The sequence below is a fragment of the Aythya fuligula genome, chromosome 3 (genome assembly GCF_009819795.1).
Source record: "Aythya fuligula isolate bAytFul2 chromosome 3, bAytFul2.pri, whole genome shotgun sequence".
Lineage (NCBI taxonomy): Eukaryota > Metazoa > Chordata > Aves > Anseriformes > Anatidae > Aythya > Aythya fuligula.
The window spans coordinates 25203544-25221889 of NC_045561.1; the positions used below are offsets into that span (position 1 = coordinate 25203544).

Here is an 18346-nt window from a genome sequence, read left to right on the forward strand (position 1 = left end):
AGTGAAGATAAATGTTTCTGGCAACTTACGTAAAATTCCTCTCGATGAAGAGGCAGTTTAGAATTAGTTTGCTGCTAATTCTGCTTGTAAGAATAACTACTTTAAGTGTTTATGCTTTAATCATATATACGCTTGCATTTATTTTGATAGATCGAACATTTTCAACATATTCTACTACTTCTTCCCAACATTCCAATTTGGTGTCTTTATAGTTCATGTATGCAGTCATCAAACATTGGAGAAACAAATCTAACAAACACCTAAATTCCTGGAGTACAGTCTTCTATGAGGACAGTCTTGTGCCAATATTGCAAAATTGTACTAAGAAACACATGGCTTTAAGTTTATTCCAGCTTTTGGAATAGATAATCTATTGCAAGGAGGTGGATCTAGTAGACAGCCTATGGCAGATATTTATATAAATGGTATTCACAAATGTTCAAGGAGGGCTGTTCCAGGGCCTTACTAACTAGTTAAACATTTTGATATCCCATGTAAATCAAGTTTACTACACTTTCTTTTCCTGGCCTTTTCCCAATGCTTTCCCAAGAAGACTGTGTTATTTGATTTTTTTTTTTCATATTTTTTTTTACATATTGGAACACTGTTATTTTCCTCATTCTTTTTTTCTTCATATGTTCCCAATTTAGTCAGGCTTTTCTCAAAGATTAAGAGTATTATTGTGGGTACCATTCTTTTGGACTCTATTTTAGCTACATGTCTTTCAGTCTAGCATACATAGTAATTCAGCAAAGGCTTCACCAGAGCATAATAGAAGAGAATAACTGTCTTCTGTTTGTTATATAAAACCTTCTTTTCAGAACACAGAGTTCTCTCCATGATGTTGGCACCATTAAGCGTGTGATGAAAATCTAAAAGTTGTAGATATGTTTAGGGTTTTCTTTAGCTATGATCATTACAAAAGAACCTTAATGTTAATATAGAGGTCATATACATAGGCAGAAAAATATTTCTTCAGTTTTATGGTACTTTCTGTAATCCAGTAATCTATAGAAACTGTTGAACATACATCTTTGCTTTTCAGGAATTCTGTTGTGTTTTTTTTTTTTTTTTTTTTTTTTGTATTTATATTTATAATTTTTATGAAACTGCAGTTGGAAATTAGTTTAAAGCATTGTTAAACACTGAAACAGTGTCACAGAATAAGAAAACCAGGAGAGGATTTTTCAGCCAAGTGATAGCCATGAAATAACTTTATTTGTAAGCTGGATACATTTACAAGTGGAATATATTCTACTCCCCGTGTTAACTTCCTATAAACCCCTTTGAACCTTGTTTGGGATTCAGTTTACTGGTAATGATGGATGAATTTTGTTTCAATTTGTATGTAGATAGCGTAAACCTAGACATGTTTTTTTTTCTGGACTACTGAGCACATGGTTTATAGGATAAGAAACTGTGAATGTTTATAAACTCTCACGGGCATTCCATAGTGGGAGTTGCTGAAGAATTCTGCAGTTTACATAATTGGGATGCAAACTATCAACCAGCAGTTTTGTTAACAAATGTACAATCTGACTGTAAGAGATGGAAAATTTGTCTTCTTCCCCAGTGGCTGGCACAAGACCGTTCCCTATTTTGTAATACATTGCAGAATAAGCTGTTAAATCTCACTAGCTGTAAATAGAACCAGAACATCTCTCTATATCTGCTCAACACAGCATCTCTCTCCTTTGACATTTGTTTTTTTTTTTAGTGATCCAAACACCCTCAGAGGAACAGAGATGTTTTTTCTGTCTAATTTAAGGACAGGAGAGCTGTCATGGCTCAAAGACTAGATAGGTGTTAGTCAGAAATGTCTCAAGCCCTATAGTCTTGGTTTAGATCAAGAAAAAAAGATCAAAAATACTGGTTTAGATCGAGTACACTCTTTTTTTTTTTAATGTTCTGATTTATTGCATTATTTTCTCTTTTTATTTTAGGCTGAAAAAGACTCTGCCTGCACAGATCCATATTACTGTCTTTCTGATTTCATAGCACCGCTGGATTCTGGCATTTGTGACTACTTAGGCCTGTTTGCTGTGGCCTGCTTTGGTGTAGATGAGTTGTGCAATGAATATAGGAAACAGGATGATGAGTACAACATCATAATGGTAAAGGCGCTTGGAGATCGGTTGGCAGAGGTACGAGGTTTTGTCGTTTTCTTGCAAATTTTCTGTGTACTAAGTTTGTTTGACAACTTGCCGTGTCAAGTTTTAGCATAAGCTTAGACTGTTGCCTTTAATGTATGCTCTGCATTAAATCTGGAAGTGAACTGGTTCTACGGGACCTCTCTTGAGAGGTGAGTCCTCTTCAGAGACAGTGGGGAGTCTGCTGTCCATATGTACCAAGTGCGAAAGCAGCTCTGAGCTGTGTGTGAGAGTTTTGATTTAATACAATTTAGTACATTTTAAAACAACACTATTAAAACTATTTTTAAACTGTGCTTTATCTACATGAGAATGTAAGTTTTGACCCAGGTAAGACCAACCAATTACATTTTTGAATTGCTTGACATAGCATCAACATGCCTTCTGCTTTAATGGTAAACATGCACATGGGTGCAGTGTACATGTACAAGTCTTTTGACTTAATGTGCCTTAGGCTTAGGCAGACGTGCTCTTAAAGCCCTAACTGAAGTGGTTTAGAAAGTCCTGTCCCTTGTCCTACACTACATCTGTCTGCTTGCCTCCATGTTCACACATCAGTAACCACTATAAAATTTACAGGAACTTTAGAGCAAATGTGATTAGCTCTAGTTGTATATTTTAACCCATAAGAGTTATGGAAATTATTATTTGATGCCATCCAAAGATATTTACTGAAGTAGAAATTTCTCCTGAAGGCAACTGTTGCTGACAGTAGTATTAGCTGTAAAAGTAGGTTTATTAAAAAACAAAACAAAACAAACAAACAAAAAAACAACTGTCACCTACTTTCAGTTGGAGGAAGATCCTCTGCTGAAAAAGAGCAGTAGCCCTTATTTGCATCTGATAATAGCACGGATGCCAGAAGGATGTGGCCTTCCATGGCTAGACCTGGAGCAGATACCAAAAATAATCAAGACTGTTGTCTTTGGTGCTTTAATGATGTATCACTACCATAACTAAATTAACTTTATCTTCTCTAGTTATCGCTCTAGCTTACCTCTTTGTTTACATAGGATTTTAAAGGAGGATCATCAAAAACCGCTGCCATCTACCAATAAGAGATTAAAACATCAGAATTACAAAAATAAGTACTGTATGTGAATTTTAATGCAATCAAATTTCTCAACTGTGCTATGATGACCCTTAAAAAAAATAATAAAAATTGCACTATATCCCAAGGCATTTGCTGAGGAGCTTCATGAAAGGGTTCGAAAGGAATTTTGGGCTTACTGTAGTGCCGAGCAGCTAGATCTCTGTGACCTACGCAGAATTAAATATGATGGAATTCGCCCTGCTCCTGGGTATCCAAGCCAGCCTGACCATACAGAAAAACTGACCATGTGGAAACTTGCAAACATCGAGGAAACAACAGGTAACTGGATCAACCTTAATAAGATTCTTAAGCAGCATTTGTGTGAATTAATGATTGTAATGCCAACAAAACAATGAATTGGGGTATGCAGAGCTGCATAAAAAATTGAACTGAAGTAGTTCTGGGAATTGCTGTCTTTGCCTTTTCATTGTTGTTTTTATTTTTCCTCATTCAAGAAAAAAAATTTCAAAATACTGCCAGTGCTTTTGCTGAAGGAATTAGCAAAATCCTAATTAGCAGATTGCATGCAAACAGAGTTTTGCTACACTGAGAGAAAAACTCTACCATCCTTATGGCTGCAAGAAGACATTCCAGATATAAATAAAATAAAAACCAATTCAGCGATTTGTTTCCTGGACTACAGAAACTTTGAGATGGTAACTTAAAAAAAAAAAAAAAAAAAAAAAAAAAAAGTAAGAAAGAAAGAAATTATATGTCTTTCTCTGATATTTTGTGTGTTGGACATTCCACTTCTAGCTCCACAATTCCAAAATACCTTCTGGTGCTTCAAAAGCTCTAGTTAACCATTTTCCAAAATGTCCAAGACTTTTTTTTTTGAAAACAAACTATACCGTTGCTCTACAGTAATGCTGTAATGAAAGTCTGCAATTTATTTGAAGCTGTATGTATTTTCTTCGGAATAGATAACAAATGAAAAATAGTTTTATGTTTTTAGTTCATCTGAAAGTTTCTTTTTTTTTGTTTTCTTTTTTTTTTGTTGTTGTTGGTTTTTTTTTGATTTTGTTTGAAGTTGCCCAACAGAAGAAAGACTTTGAATTCAAGCTTATCAGTTCAGAGAACAAGAACGCTTTCATTTTTTCATTCTCTTTTCCAGGAATTGGTTTAACTGAATCACTAGCAATGACACCTGCTTCTGCAGTTTCTGGCCTCTACTTTTCCAATCCCAAATCCAAATATTTTGCTGTTGGCAAGATATGTAAAGATCAGGTAACTTGCACTGTCCATTGTGCTAGTGTTATAGCATTCAAAAACAACTTGTGACCAGGTGATCCAAATTTTTTATGTCAACAGTAAAAGCTGGAGTTTATGAATTGTCATCATGTCTCTTCTCAGGTTGAAGATTATGCACTGAGAAAAAAATTGTCCGTGGCAGAGGTGGAGAAATGGCTGGGACCCATTCTGGGATATGATACTGAATAACTGTGGGAGACGTGGGCAAGCATTTTCTTCTAATGGTCCACTTGCTAGAAGGAAGAATGAAGTGGCATCTATTACCTTTCATCGCTGCCCTTAGTATTTGTTGGAAATGGTTTGTTTTTGTCACTGGTCTGATCAAAAAAAAAAAAAAAAAGAAAAGAAAAGAAAAAATATCAAACCAACAAACCAAATGAACAAAAATCCAACAAGAAAATCCTACTGAGAGGTTTTCTGCCATCCAGTATCCAGTATTTCATCTGATTGTTTCTAATTTTTGATCAAGGAACATATATTTCAGGTATGCCATGTACTTGGGACCATGAATGCATTGCAGGTCTCTTAATCATAGCAATATGCTTTTATTTGTATTTTTTGCACAAATACTCTAGCTGAGCAACTAGTTGTAGGGTGAGATGTGGAAGTTGCACACCCCTCCTGTCTTTAGGAAGGCTTTGAAATGAGGGCCTAGTATTTGTCCCATTGGCTGTGGACATGTTGAACAGAGTTTGTCTTCTGTTATTTGAATGTGTTTTAGCAAGTCAAGGTCATACAGAAATATGATGCAATTTTTTTCTGTGAAGTCAGGAAAAATTTTAAACTGAGTGACCAAGAACAACCAATGTACAAACAGATCTTTTTTATAAAAAAAAAATAAACAACTGTCTGCTCCATATTTAGGGCTTGTACATAATGTTTTTCTCTCCAAATAATAATTCAGGTCTTTAATTTACTGTGTGATGATGACTGTAGTTAAAACTATCAAAAGATATAATGTGGTGGAACAATATCAGGGATGCTGTATTATGATAAAACATAAATGAGATGTGTCCCCCTAGAAAACTCATGCTTACTTTCATCTGGCTACAGTCCATTTCTACTCTGTGTAAAGTGTAACGATACCTTTCTTCCTACCTGTTTTGTTGTGAGGATTAATTCATATTTAAACTTTTGTATGTGAAAAGTATGACAGAAGCACAACTGCTACTATTAACAGAGAGACAGAAAGCTTGGAGCTGACCAGTGTACAAACTTAAGCTTATTTTAACCTGTATTTTAAAAGCAAATAATAGCAACACTACCATCAGTAACAGTTAATACTGTAGGTTTATTTTCCAAATCTAAGTGAGCTAATTGTTCATAGCTGTTCATAATCCCCTAAAAGTGCCTCATGTATTATTTAAATGAAAATTTCATATAATATTATGTCATGAAAATCCATTTTTTCTGGTCTCTAATTGTAAAGAAAAGACCAATGTTCTATCTGTAATCCATTAATAGTTACATAATTTTTGTAATGTCATCTGACTTTATGCTAAAAGAATTACCTTGTATCAACAGTTTAATAAAGGTTAAGCTGTCAATGGTGTTATCCTTTCTGAATTCTTTGAGTGGCAATAGAATGGACTGTAATCTGAAAAAAAGCCAAAATTAATATGCATATTTTACTAAGAATCAAAAAGTATAAAAGCTCTTACAGGGTGCTTAAAGTAGTTGAGTAAGTGTGTTCTTAGATGCTTTAGAATCTCCTATCCTTTAATGACATATAAAAGAAAAATAATCTCATTACATATTACGGGGTTTAAGATATGTCCTGTTCATCAGCTTGATTCTTGTTGCTGAGTTGCTGTTCCTCAGTAGAATGCTCTTTCAGACTGCCAAAATACTATTTAAAAAAAAAAAAAAAAAAAAGTAATACAAAGGAAAATCTGATCTTGAAGTATGTAGCCTGTAAAAATTGAAATACTCTTTGCTTTCTTTTTCATACTCGCACCTTTGGTTCATTTAATTTTATGTTTGGAATATCTCCTCTCTACCACTTTATAGTTAGAAGAAGAGTGCCTTATTAGTCTGAAATTCACACTGTGAATGTGTGAATGAGGTCAGAGTTTGGCTTGTACAGCTTGAGTTTGTTTGTTTTCCTGAAATCAATTGCACGTAGCTGAGTGAGTACAGCTTTAGTGGAATTAAACTGACAGAGCAAATAGGTGCACTGCTGTATAACCCAGTGGTGTGTTACCTTGCATACAAGCAGTGGGTTTCAAATGGCATGCAGTTAATTTGTGCCTTCACACATGGTGTCATACACTGAGAAAAATCTTTATCTTTGCCTGCAAAATGTGTCATTCTAAGAAAATATTTGGAATAATTATTCTTTGTTGTTGTGCAAATGTTTTTAGCTGGGATGGTTTCTTTAAATTGTCACTTGACATTTTGAGTAAGACATATCTTCAGTCTCTTAGCTGAAGACCAAAGGTAAATTACAAAGGAAAAGGTTTCACAGTTCTACCAGTTAAGATGTTCACATACATCAAACTATATTGAAAAGCTATGGTAAGATTATGGATACCTATTTCAGTGCTGCTGCTACTCATGGGAAGACTGGATTTCAGTTTCTGTAGTTTAGTTTACCTGGGCGGGTGTGAGGGTACTTGGTGTATTTGAGAATTTTCCACTGCTTTCTGTTGAAATTCGAGTTTTCTGCTTCCTTGTTAAACAATGTGAACCTTGGTTCACTTACTCAGTTAATTTTTTCTCTGAAGTCCTTAAAACACAAGTGGTATCCAGAATCTGAGAGTAATAATGAGTCTTTTGAGGGCAGAATATTAACTTTTAGAAGTTTTGCTTTTCAGAAAGGGGCTAGTTTACTAATACCTGTGACTGGCTTTTATGAAATACTGTTTGAAATATTGGCTGATTTGCATGAAAATGTCATAAAAAAAATGGATATAGTGTTGTAGAAGCATTTGAAGAGCAAGAAAAGAAATAGCTTCATTAATTACTTCAGGAGCGTTGTTCCATACAGAGGCCGCAGCACGTGTTTTCAGTCACTAGAGAAATTTTTCCTATGCTCTCAATTATCATATCCTTGGCATGGCGTAGCCTGTTCAGTCCCCCTGCAATGTCATTTCATTTGATTGTCAGGCCTGTGTAGGTGCCAGTTTTCAAATGGAAATATACTGTGAACTGAATAAAAACATGTTTATCCTGCTTTCACACATAATTTGTATACCATCCAGCTAAACATAGAACCAAAAACCCAATGCAGTGAGCCTCCATGTTCTTTTGTTCTATTAATACCACCATGGCTGAATATCCTGAGGTTTTTGCCCATGCCACATGCCTGATAAAAATAGCTGTGCAAGTAGAACTCAGCTGAGATTACCAAACTTGGCATTTTGGATTTTTGATCCAGCTTGAACTGGGATGTTTAAAAGCAATCTAGTAATTATCTTTGCTGACCTGAAGCTACTTTGGAAGCTGGGAAATTAAAGGTCCTATTTTCAGGAATTGCTGCCTGACTGCTATTGCACCAGTATGGCTCTCCCTAATGCTCCTGATCAGGCTACCAGGGTGTGTTCTTACACCAGGGTGGTCTCTGCCATCCATTCCTACAGAATGATCATGAAGTAAGTGGAGGCAGTGTGGAAGTTCAGGCTTATCTCGGTTCTTTTCTACTTCGTTGTCAAATCAGTATCCTTTTCCTGCTTTTTCCTCCAGCAATCCCCCTTGCTCTGGATGTCAATATTTTCTCAGTCAGGGTTCTCTGCAGGCTCCATCAAAATGGAATTGTAAAAGGTTTTAAATAAGTCTCTTTTGAAGTCTGAACCAGTTATCTGTCCCAGGAAGAGGAATTTCTGACTGGCAAGCACTGGATATAAATAATAATTGGGTCTAGTAGCTGTGCCTACAGGGGCCTTGTATTATGTGTGTTAGCCATTTATAGTGGCTAAGGGCAAGGCTACAAGATGTTACGCAATTTCCAACATATTAGCTGCATCTTCATTTACATGGTTGCTTTCATCTATGTAGCAAAACCAAAATATATTAACTGCATTCTTTGCCAGTACTTTTTATTTATTTATTTATTTATTTTAAATCCACAACAGTAATAAAGCCAATGCCATTTAAAATATTTTAAGGGTGAGAACTCTTCAGGTAATTTTTCAGGTAATTATTTATCTATCTGTTGATGTTATAAGCAAATGCTTTTTAAAAAAAGTAGGTGAAAAGAATTTACCTATCTATTGATGTTATAACAAAACAACAAAGAAACAAAAGAAGCTAGCGGGGTAGTATTCACAGAACATAATTTAATTTCAAAAGAACAGGCACTCCTCTAGATAGGGAATAGAAGGTTGAGCCAGAGGTATGGCAAACGTGTCTCTTAAAAATACAGGTTCTCAGTATTTATTTTACTTTAAATTAAAATAAAGGCTATAGCCCATACCTTATATCTACTATCAGAATATTAGAAATGCAATTTGAGGAAGAGTCTTAACAAGTTTTCATTAATCTAATGCATGTTTAGGATTAATAAGTTACATTTTTGTGTGTGTGAGAGAGAGAAAAAGGAGGAAACAATACTTATCTTGTAGTCAACTTACTGCTAGGAGTAAGATGCAAGCTGTTGAAAAAAGATGAAAAAACAAACAAACAAGCACACCACTACCAACAAAACCACCTCTTGGGAGTTGTTGGAATCCTTACTTAGGTGAAAGTTTTTGACTGTTTTCAATTAATGCTGCTGTTCACTGTCTGGCAAAATGTTGTGATACATGGAAAATCAAACATCCTTCTTTTCCCAGGAATTTCAAAGATGTTAAAACTCTGCATCAGCTCTGTATCTGCTTGTAGACCTCAGTGCAGTATTGAGCATCAGCTCTGCTTGTAGACCTCAGTGCAATGTTTGTCTGATCTAGGTGTCCATATATCTTGGATTTTTTGTTGTTTTCTTTACTCAGGGTGTTTGCAGATCAGTTTTTCTTTTTCCTGTGTGGGAGTGTAGCTTCATGGGATGTTTTGTTCTTATTTGATTATTTTCATGTACTTAGTCTGTACTCTTTCTCTCTTCTCCTACCTCACAATACAGGTGTGAAGATGTAACTCAGCACTCTGATGTCCTGTGAGCAGCATATCTTGTCTATGTGTGTTTCCTTTTTTTTTTTTTTTTTTTTTTTTTTAACAAAGTGCATATTACTTTTTCTTGTTGCTGAATTTCATCAAGGTTCTTGCCAAATGTTCTCTTCCCAGGAAGTGGACAACTTCATTACTTTCAATCTGTCCATCAACTGGGGAAATCTAGGTAGAGCTTCACAAGTGGAGTAAAAATGTGAGGTCTAAAAAGGTGTCAGTTCTCTGTGGTTGGTAGACTCCTACACTTTTGTTTCTGTTACGACCTTGTGAGAACAAATACGTATGTATCTTTCCCTGTATTAGGGCAGTAGTGGTACAGGTGGTAAGAGGAAAAAAAGCTGCACTGTATGGCCAACACTTACTTAGTAAATTGTTCTTTAGACATACATCGGTAAACTGTATACTGTGGCTATTGTCGTTGATTAGGATGTGTTTTCAACTGTTGTCTTAAGCTTGTCTGTGTTCAGCTGTTTTTATTTCAAGAAACCATTACTGAGGAGTCCTCATGCTTTGCTAGATACAAGGTTCTCCATTTAATCAGGCTTTTATAATGAGGCTTTGCAGTAACTATTCGCTACTATATTTTTGGCTTTCATAAGTTTTTCTGTAACTGAAGAGATGGCTTTCTTCAGAATACTGTTGTATAGCAAATATATTCTCTAAGGCTCACAAGATGAGAGTTAATTATCAACACCTGATCTGACACTTTTACTCAGTCAAGGTTTTGCAGAACAACTTCACTAGTCAAGAAGTTTGCTGCTTAGAAAACAGTGATCATCTTTGCATACTTCATTTAGGAAATATATGTAAGCATTTGATTTTTTTTTTTTTTAAATTTTAACTTTCTTCATCAAATTTTGTTGTTCCTCTTCCTCAAATGTTGTTCCTCAAATCTCAGAGCAGCTAAAGGAATAAAAGCTTTAATTTATTTGTTACAGTACTGTCTATACACATAAATTGAGAAGCACTGAAGCAAGACACTGGGAACTTAATATGATGTAAGAGTGTACTGTGTATTTACTGAATGCTGTCTTCTTCAGTTAAACATTAGGTGAAGAAGCTGTAAAACTGGAAGCAGCAGTCAGCTAAGGCTATAAGAAGATTTTAGACTTTCAGTTGTTGGATCAACAGTATTTTTTCATGCTTTGCCTCATCTTTTGATAGTTTCTCCCACAACAGAATCCTGCTGCCGCATCCATATCCTTGTTATTCTCCAAGAAGTGTCTGACATGGATTCTGTTGAAGATTTTGATGTGCACTTCCAGCATTATTTTTCAAAAAGATTTTAAAGCACCACACTGGAGATCAACATTGCAATTTCTTGAACTTTAAAATACTTGTTCTTCCTCACAAAGTCTCCAGTTACTGATGCATTTTTTACCACTCAATGAACTGGTTCAATTAGCCTGCATTTTCTTACAGCTCCAAGTAAGTTGGAGGAGGGAGTAGAGTGAAAGGAGTTTTTATGGTACTGTTTTATTCTCAGTTCTTGATTAGCATATGTCTGCTGTCATAATCACTGCCTGGGAGTTGAAGTGAGTGCCTCTTAGAAGCAGTTCTAGTGTCTGATCCAGCTGCTACTAAAGCCCATGGAAAAAATGCTGCTTAGCTCAAACACAACTTTGATCAGCCCTAATGCAATAATCTGGAAGGAAAATTCAGTGTTCAAATCATGTCAAAAACACTTGAGGATTAACAGGATGTGCTTTTAAACCTCCTTCAGTAGCTCAGCTTCATTGAGATAGATGGCTGGGACTATGAAAGTAATTTTTAGCTTCATTCTGAAACACTTGGCTGACAGAAAATGGTAGCCTACCAAGCCAAGACGAGATGAGCTTTTCAGTCATGGGTCCAGTATGATCAATTGTAAGCATCCATCTCAGGGACATATGAGGGACATAGCTGAACAAAATCAGCAGCCTGGGTATTGATTCTGTATTGCAGTCTGAATGATTGAGCGTGTAAAGGTGCCTGATGCAGCAGACAAGGATAGGCAAATGCCAGCAGTTAACATATTGCTACAAAAAACATTTTAATGATTCCAAGCCTCTTGTGATTTTAAAACACTATTTGTTTTAGTGAGATATTTGCACTTTGTCTTTGATGCTTATGTGAAAGATGCATTATGCTTTCTGTATGCTGTTGTAGTTTCACTTGGCCTTTTTGAAAAAGGAGCTCCTCTTTGCTAAATTTCCTCCTAAACATGTATTTTATGTAATTCTATGAATATCAGCAAAATCACAGTATTGTCACATCTTTTATACTGTTGTCTCTTGATATGTAAGTAAAATATGCCTTGCTTATAAGCAAGTTCTTTAATTTTCTCATGGTACTTTTAATGGCTGTACACTTTGTTACAACTAGGCAGTCTGCTCATCATTTTTTTGCTGCTACTTCCATTCTTGCCACTGGAGTTTTTACTTAGCTTCCAGCCTATTACAATCCTTCTTTTCCACCCATGCTTATTTGCCAAGAAGTCTGGAAGTCAGATGTATTGTTTTGCTACCTTCTGTTGCAAATGCCAGCACTTGTGAGGAGGCCGTGCTTTGCAGTCAGGCTGTATTGTCTGTGGGAGTCTTTCTGATCCATCCACCCACTGTGTGTCTTGGCCTTTATTAGCTGCTGTTTTTCTTCATGAAGTGTGACGGTAAAGGATGATAAAACAACTTCCTGGCTACTGGCTGGTTTCACAGTTCAAGTGGGAAATTGACACAACACCCTTGCCCAGCCCAGGCCCTGGTAAGGTAGCTGTGGCACGTAACAGTTCCACCTCCACAGCCCTTGGAGGGGGATGAGAAGCAGCAGAGCCCAGGCAGCTCTTGATGGAGCCACTGGGCATGTGGCTTCTTGCACAGAGCTTTTTGTCCTACTCCTTCACTGCCTGGGGACTTGAAGGCATTGGAAGACGAAGGAGACCAAGCAAGCAAGGGAACAACCCAAGTGTTCATCTCTATGCAGCCGAGTTACAGGGGGCCCTTTTGGAAAAAGGTGTCTTAATATTCAAAGCTTGTATTCACTAATTGCTGGAAAGGCACGGATTGCTTTTCTGTCCCTTCCCGATGTAAGAAGTACTTTATTTACTGCAAAGCTAATAATTATTATGGGTTTGGAGGAAATTAAACATGAGACTGGCATTAAATTTAAATGCAGCCCTTAGCATTAGTAAGTTTGAGAAGCCATGCACAATCCAAAACAGTTAATTTAAGAAGAAACCTGTGTTTTTGCTTTTCTCCCTGAAAGACATTGTACATAGGAAAGTTGGTGTGTGCAGCATCATGACTATTTCCTCTGAGGAAGAAACTGAGGCACTTTGTACGTCTATTTCTGTCACAACCATCACAAACTTTTTAATATTTGCAATGGAGGTTTTTTCTGTGCTGTAGTGTGTGCGTCTTGCTTGATGGATATTGTGTGAAAACCATTAATTAACATTCAATGTTTTGATGTAAATATTAGAATTATAGCTGTTAAGGGAATGCTGCCTGCTCATTGTTTTTTCCCTCACTCCTTTCCTATGCCTATAACTTCAAATGTTAGTTTCCTGACTAGCCTGTGATATTTCAGTCCAACTAATGTTTTCATCAACTGTTATGGTTTTCACCTGTGGCTGTGTGATACCCATGAAATTCAACAGCCATCTTGGCATGGGTACATGTTATAGAAGGTATTCCTGATCTGCTCCTGCTAACTATGAGGCCATGTTTAAAGCACACCCCCATCCCAGCTGCAGAACTGGGCTGTTTGAATAGTGCAGCGTTAAGTGCAGGTCAGATACAGCTAAAAGCCTGGGGTACCTGCCGAGCAAGGACCATGTTGCTGGCTGCAGTGTATGGTGCAATGCCTGGGTGGCCGTGCTGTGGAGCCATCTGGAGCCCAGCCTCTCCTCAGCTCTTCACTGTGGCCTCCAGCCTTGGGCTGTCCTAGCAGGAGCCTCCAGAGACTGGCTCGGTGCATGTTTGCCACATGTTTGCTGCTGCAAGGGGAAATGGGCTCAACACTGACTGCAGGATACAGTTCCTGGTGTGTTCAGACTCGGTGTGGCTGTATGTCTGACCATAGGGAAGAGAGGCAGGTTTGCACAGATGTACAGTTTAAACCTGCCCTGCCTGACAGCTAGAGATCAGTGAAGTCCATTTTTCCCAGATGACCTCTCTACTGATTTGCTGTGAATCCAGAATTGTCAGCACAGAAGCAGATTGCCTCTTCCTAACAGCTTGCAAGAATTTTATTCTTGGGATTTCTCCCTAGCTGCTGACAGAGAGGTGCTGCAGCAGTTGTGCAAGTTCTGCGTGCAGAAGCAACTGGGATAGTGTGGTGCATGGAGACATGTCACTGCTGGAAGGAATGGGGACTCAGCAGCTGGGTAACGCTGTGACAAGGCACTTAAGCTGTCTTGCCAGGCACCAATTTGTGTTCCAATTTGAGCCCCAAAAAGGGCCCTGTTAAGCCAATGAATACAACTCATTAATTAAATATTCATGTAGTCTGTATAATCTTTTTGATCCTTTAATCAAAGCTCAAACATAGACTGTGCTATAATTTGTAATGTAAACCTGATCCATTTCAGAAAGCAATTGGCCTGGCTTTATAATACATTCTGTTAGTAGAGAGTAACCAAACTGGCCTTTCTCAGTGAAGTGAAACATTGCTTAAGACAGGTACCCAGTTACTCTGCAGGAGCCAGATATACTGTACTGCAGGTTGTATTTTATTAGCCAGTGGAATTATTCCTGATCCCACAATCTGAAATCTGCTACATATTTCTTTAATCCTAGAATTCACGAACAGTGGATGTTAGATTACCAGACATAAAGCATAGTCAAGCATGTTGTATTTCCAAAGGCGTGATAATTTAAGAAGTGACTTCTTGAGGGAAAAATGATGTATAAGCATAAAATGTTTTGTGCCGTCAGAAAGATAACAGGACAGCATTTATATGATCAGATGAGGTAAGTACTGTGTAGGCACAACGTGAAAAGAGCAAGGCTACAAAAGGAGTGGTTGCTTTTGGACTATCAGCTTTGGAGGAGTCGCCTTATGGCTCAGGCATATTATAGTTGCCTAGTGTTGTCAAAATGACAAAAGTTGAAATACCTCTGCTTAATCTGGACAACCTGACTGCAATTTGTACATATGCATTTAGGAGGTGTGCCTTTCTACAAGCATAGCTGTATGCTCCATGAGGGAGAGCTAGAGGAGCAGTCTAATTACTCACCAATGCTTGTGTTGATCAATATAAATATTCTTCATAAAAAGTGAGAATCCTTTGTTTAGCTTGAAAGTTTACAGCTTTTATATTCTATGCCCTTAGAGAGTAGCTAAGCGTGGTTTACAAGTTTTCACGTGCTTTGGGAGAGCGGGGGTACTCTGTTGCTTGTGGACTGGAGAGTACTAGCCTCTTGAAACAAACGTTAATTAGGATGATTCATTTTTCTACTGGAGAGTGAACTTAGCCTTGCTACGTTTGATTGTCTGAAGGATCCAAGTGCCATATAAAGAATGGATAATTAACAAGAGATGTCATTCACACAGGAAGAACAATCTAACTTGGTTGACATTTTAATTACCAAGGTCCTTATGGAAGATTTCCTGTCATCCATCAACTAAAAAGATTTGGTTTCCACTGATAGCAACTCTATTTTTTGTTTCCTTCATCATCTTTGATGTTGCAAAAGGTACTGCAAATTTACAGAACACGCTGCATTGTCAGGTACATGTTTGAGAAACTGCTTAGCATCAGAGGGTAAACAGACTAATAAATGCATGTAACATTGCATGGGTAGTCAGATAAACAGTTTAATTCCTTTTCTAGCTGACTACAAATAAAGGTTTTTATTTATCTGTATGGAAACTATGAGTACAGGCATCTTAGCATCTTCTACGAATATCCCCTGAACTGTTATCTGCTCAGCTGTACCTTTAGATTATTCTAGTTATTTCAGAAAATGCCATTTGAGTTCTGTGTTCCCAAGCTCTCTTGTTCTGAGGTATGCTCAGGTACTGAAACTGCATATTTTAATTTCCATGTGTGATCTTATTACCATAAGAGTTCACTACATTCTTCATTTTTTAAAGCTGCTTATATTTTATAACTTAAAATCGAGTACATACTTGTCTACTGCAAGACCATAGCTTACAATGGAAATATGAGGAAGATTGTCCTGCAATTGTAGTGTTCAGTAATGAAGACAAACTATAGGATCTTGAAGATGAATTGATATACTCCTAGTATAACCTAACATGGTAATGAGTTGACTCAGGTCACATTCAGATTTGTGTTTTTTGACTAATAATCCCATTTTTCTCATTTCCATTGCACAGTGGTAATCCTATTGAAAGCACTGGAATGGTTTTGGTAAGGTCTAGCCAAACTCTGGAGGCTCCTCTGCGCCATCCCCTCCAGAATTTTGCCTTCCTGATTGTTCCTACTTGGAATGAGATGTATTTAGCACAGAATTAATGACGTTAAGGAAGGAGATGCTCTTGTATGAGGTGATGTGAGGCTTGCCAAATGCTTATTTAGACTACGCTAATGCACAGCAGGTTGTGCAAAAGGGAGCCTGCCAGCGACCTACTGGTGCTGCCGTTGGCTGGCTCTGTCCCCAGCCTCAGCTCTTACCCCTGCTGATGCCGGTGCCTGTGGCTGTGAGCAGGTGCCCCCATGCTGCAGGGCAAACCCTCTCCCTGCTCTGCCTAGAAAGCCAGAGCAGCTGAAAAATAACCTGGTCTTGCTTTACTCTATGGCTGCTTGCTATGAGTTAACCATATAAAAGATAGATGCAGAGAGGAAGGTGGCCAAGGTGTGAGGACTAATTTTATTTTGCTGAAATATTTGGAATTTATTTTTATTTATTTAAACATTTTTATTCACTGAAATTTATTTAACCCTGAAAGTATAATGACACTGAGAGGACACCTAAGTTACCCTGCAAACGTTCATATTCCCGGCTTGTTGGTGATGTGTTAAGCTATTAGAAATGTTTGCTTAAAAGGTCTGGTAATGAGATCTAGCTGAAAAGTCCACAGTTCAGATGTAGACTTTTATTTGACTAAAAAGGTAATTGATTTATACCATGATTATTGCCCTTTGAGTATGTTTATTGAGTGTTGAAACACCGACACCTAAGGACTGTGTTTCTGGTTATGACATTGCAGTGAATTAAAAAGCACAGTAAAAATACCTGTGGTAAATATGAAGTATAACAGCAATAAATAGTGTGTATATGAGTATTTTAGGTTCTCAGACCTTTGTCACATTCTGCTTATTCTAAGCACTGAAAGCAAGAGGTTTCAGTAGTGCTGAATTGTTTGAAGGAGGAAATGCCAAAAGAAAATTCAAAAATTTACAAACTACCCTCCAGTGGGAAGAAAGACTTCCTGATGAGATCTATAGCAAAGCCCTGCCTGAATGTAAAGAGTTCACGAGCATAGTGACTTTCACAGGAACTTTTTTTTCCACCTTTTTTTTTTTTTTTTTTTTTTTTTTTTTTTTTTTTTTTTTTACAGCTAGGGTAATTACTTGAACCAGTCACCAAATGCTAAAATAGTACGAGTTTTCTAGCATACAACTAATTTACTAAAAGATACCAATCTTTTCATTGGCAATTACTGTGCAAGAATCACCCAGTGAAATTGAAGTCAGACAATATGGTCAAAATCTGAAGCTTAGAATGGGGATCATGCTTTGGAATGGCTCTGTGAACACTTTGCCTAATTTTAGACAAGAAAGTGCTCAATTTTTTCCTTATTTTATCCTAATAGTACCTATCTTTGGCAGGCTAATTTAGGAATGCTACACCACAATATGTCTCTGTTCACTTGCCACGAGTGAACCAAAAGCTCCCTACCGTGGAGACAAATTTCACAAATTTAAGCTGCAGAATAACTTGCCAGAACGATGAGAACGAGCCCTAAATAGCGCACTTGGGACGCAGCACAGAGCCAGCCACCTCACACAGCTTCCACCCACTCTCCCCCAGTAGCAGGGAAAGGAGAAGACATTTTTAAATGGTTTTTAAAAAAATAAAAATAATTAAATTTGGTGCAAGTCGAGGTCACTGACTTCTGAATTGTTTCATGCTTAAACCTCACTTTATTAGGGTCCTGACAGACTGTATCAGAGAGTTATCATCAATACTAACTGCAGTGTAGGAACGAAAGAAATCCTTAGAGGGAGGGGACAGAGGTTAAAAAGGAGGGGAGGGAGAGCTTTAGTTTGAATTTGCACCTGGAGAGTGGAAGAAATTGGGAGTGCTGTGAGGACCTTCCTTCCCTGAGCCAGGGTTTCTTGCCCTTCCTGCTGCTGCTGAGTGCTACAAGATAGGTCTTGGTGGGTTTGTGTCCCTGCTGCCTGAGTCCTGCGAGGTGCAAGGACTCCTCTCCTCTTCCTTGTGCAGAAGGGCTCCCAGGGATACCAAGGAGGTGAGGCTGAAGGCAGGCCCTGGGGAAGAGAGAGATGACAGCAGGGCAGTACTGAGGCTGCGCACTGTGCCATGTGCACCATCATCCAACTCTCCTCCTCGCCCCATAGGGCTGGCAGGGGCATGCAGCACCTCCCGTTCAGACATTGCCTTGCCATGGAAGCTCCCCAAAGGAGGGCCCTGGGGCTGGAATACAGCCAAGGCCTAGAGGGAAGCTGGGGCATACAGTTGCTGCTGGGTCTACTGCAACCCTGTACAACAGATCCCTGGAGACCCCTAAGCCCCTTGTAAAACATCAGTCCTTGGCCCTGAATCCTACAGTCCCCTCTCCT

The 18346-nt window shown here is 37.9% G+C and overlaps 1 protein-coding gene across 3 annotated transcripts in view; it reads left to right on the plus strand.

Annotated features, from left to right (window-relative positions):
• The window catches only part of MTR (5-methyltetrahydrofolate-homocysteine methyltransferase), a 45077-nt gene extending 40262 nt beyond the window's left edge, over positions 1-4815 (plus strand). For all 3 annotated transcript variants that reach the window (XM_032185094.1, XM_032185095.1, XM_032185096.1), the window contains 4 exons: positions 1944-2144; positions 3330-3522; positions 4358-4470; positions 4597-4815. In XM_032185094.1, coding sequence (XP_032040985.1) covers positions 1944-2144; positions 3330-3522; positions 4358-4470; positions 4597-4683 — 594 coding nt within the window. In that variant the 3' untranslated portion in view covers positions 4684-4815. The remainder of the gene's footprint in view (positions 1-1943; positions 2145-3329; positions 3523-4357; positions 4471-4596) is intronic.
• The last annotated feature ends 13531 nt before the right edge of the window (positions 4816-18346 follow it).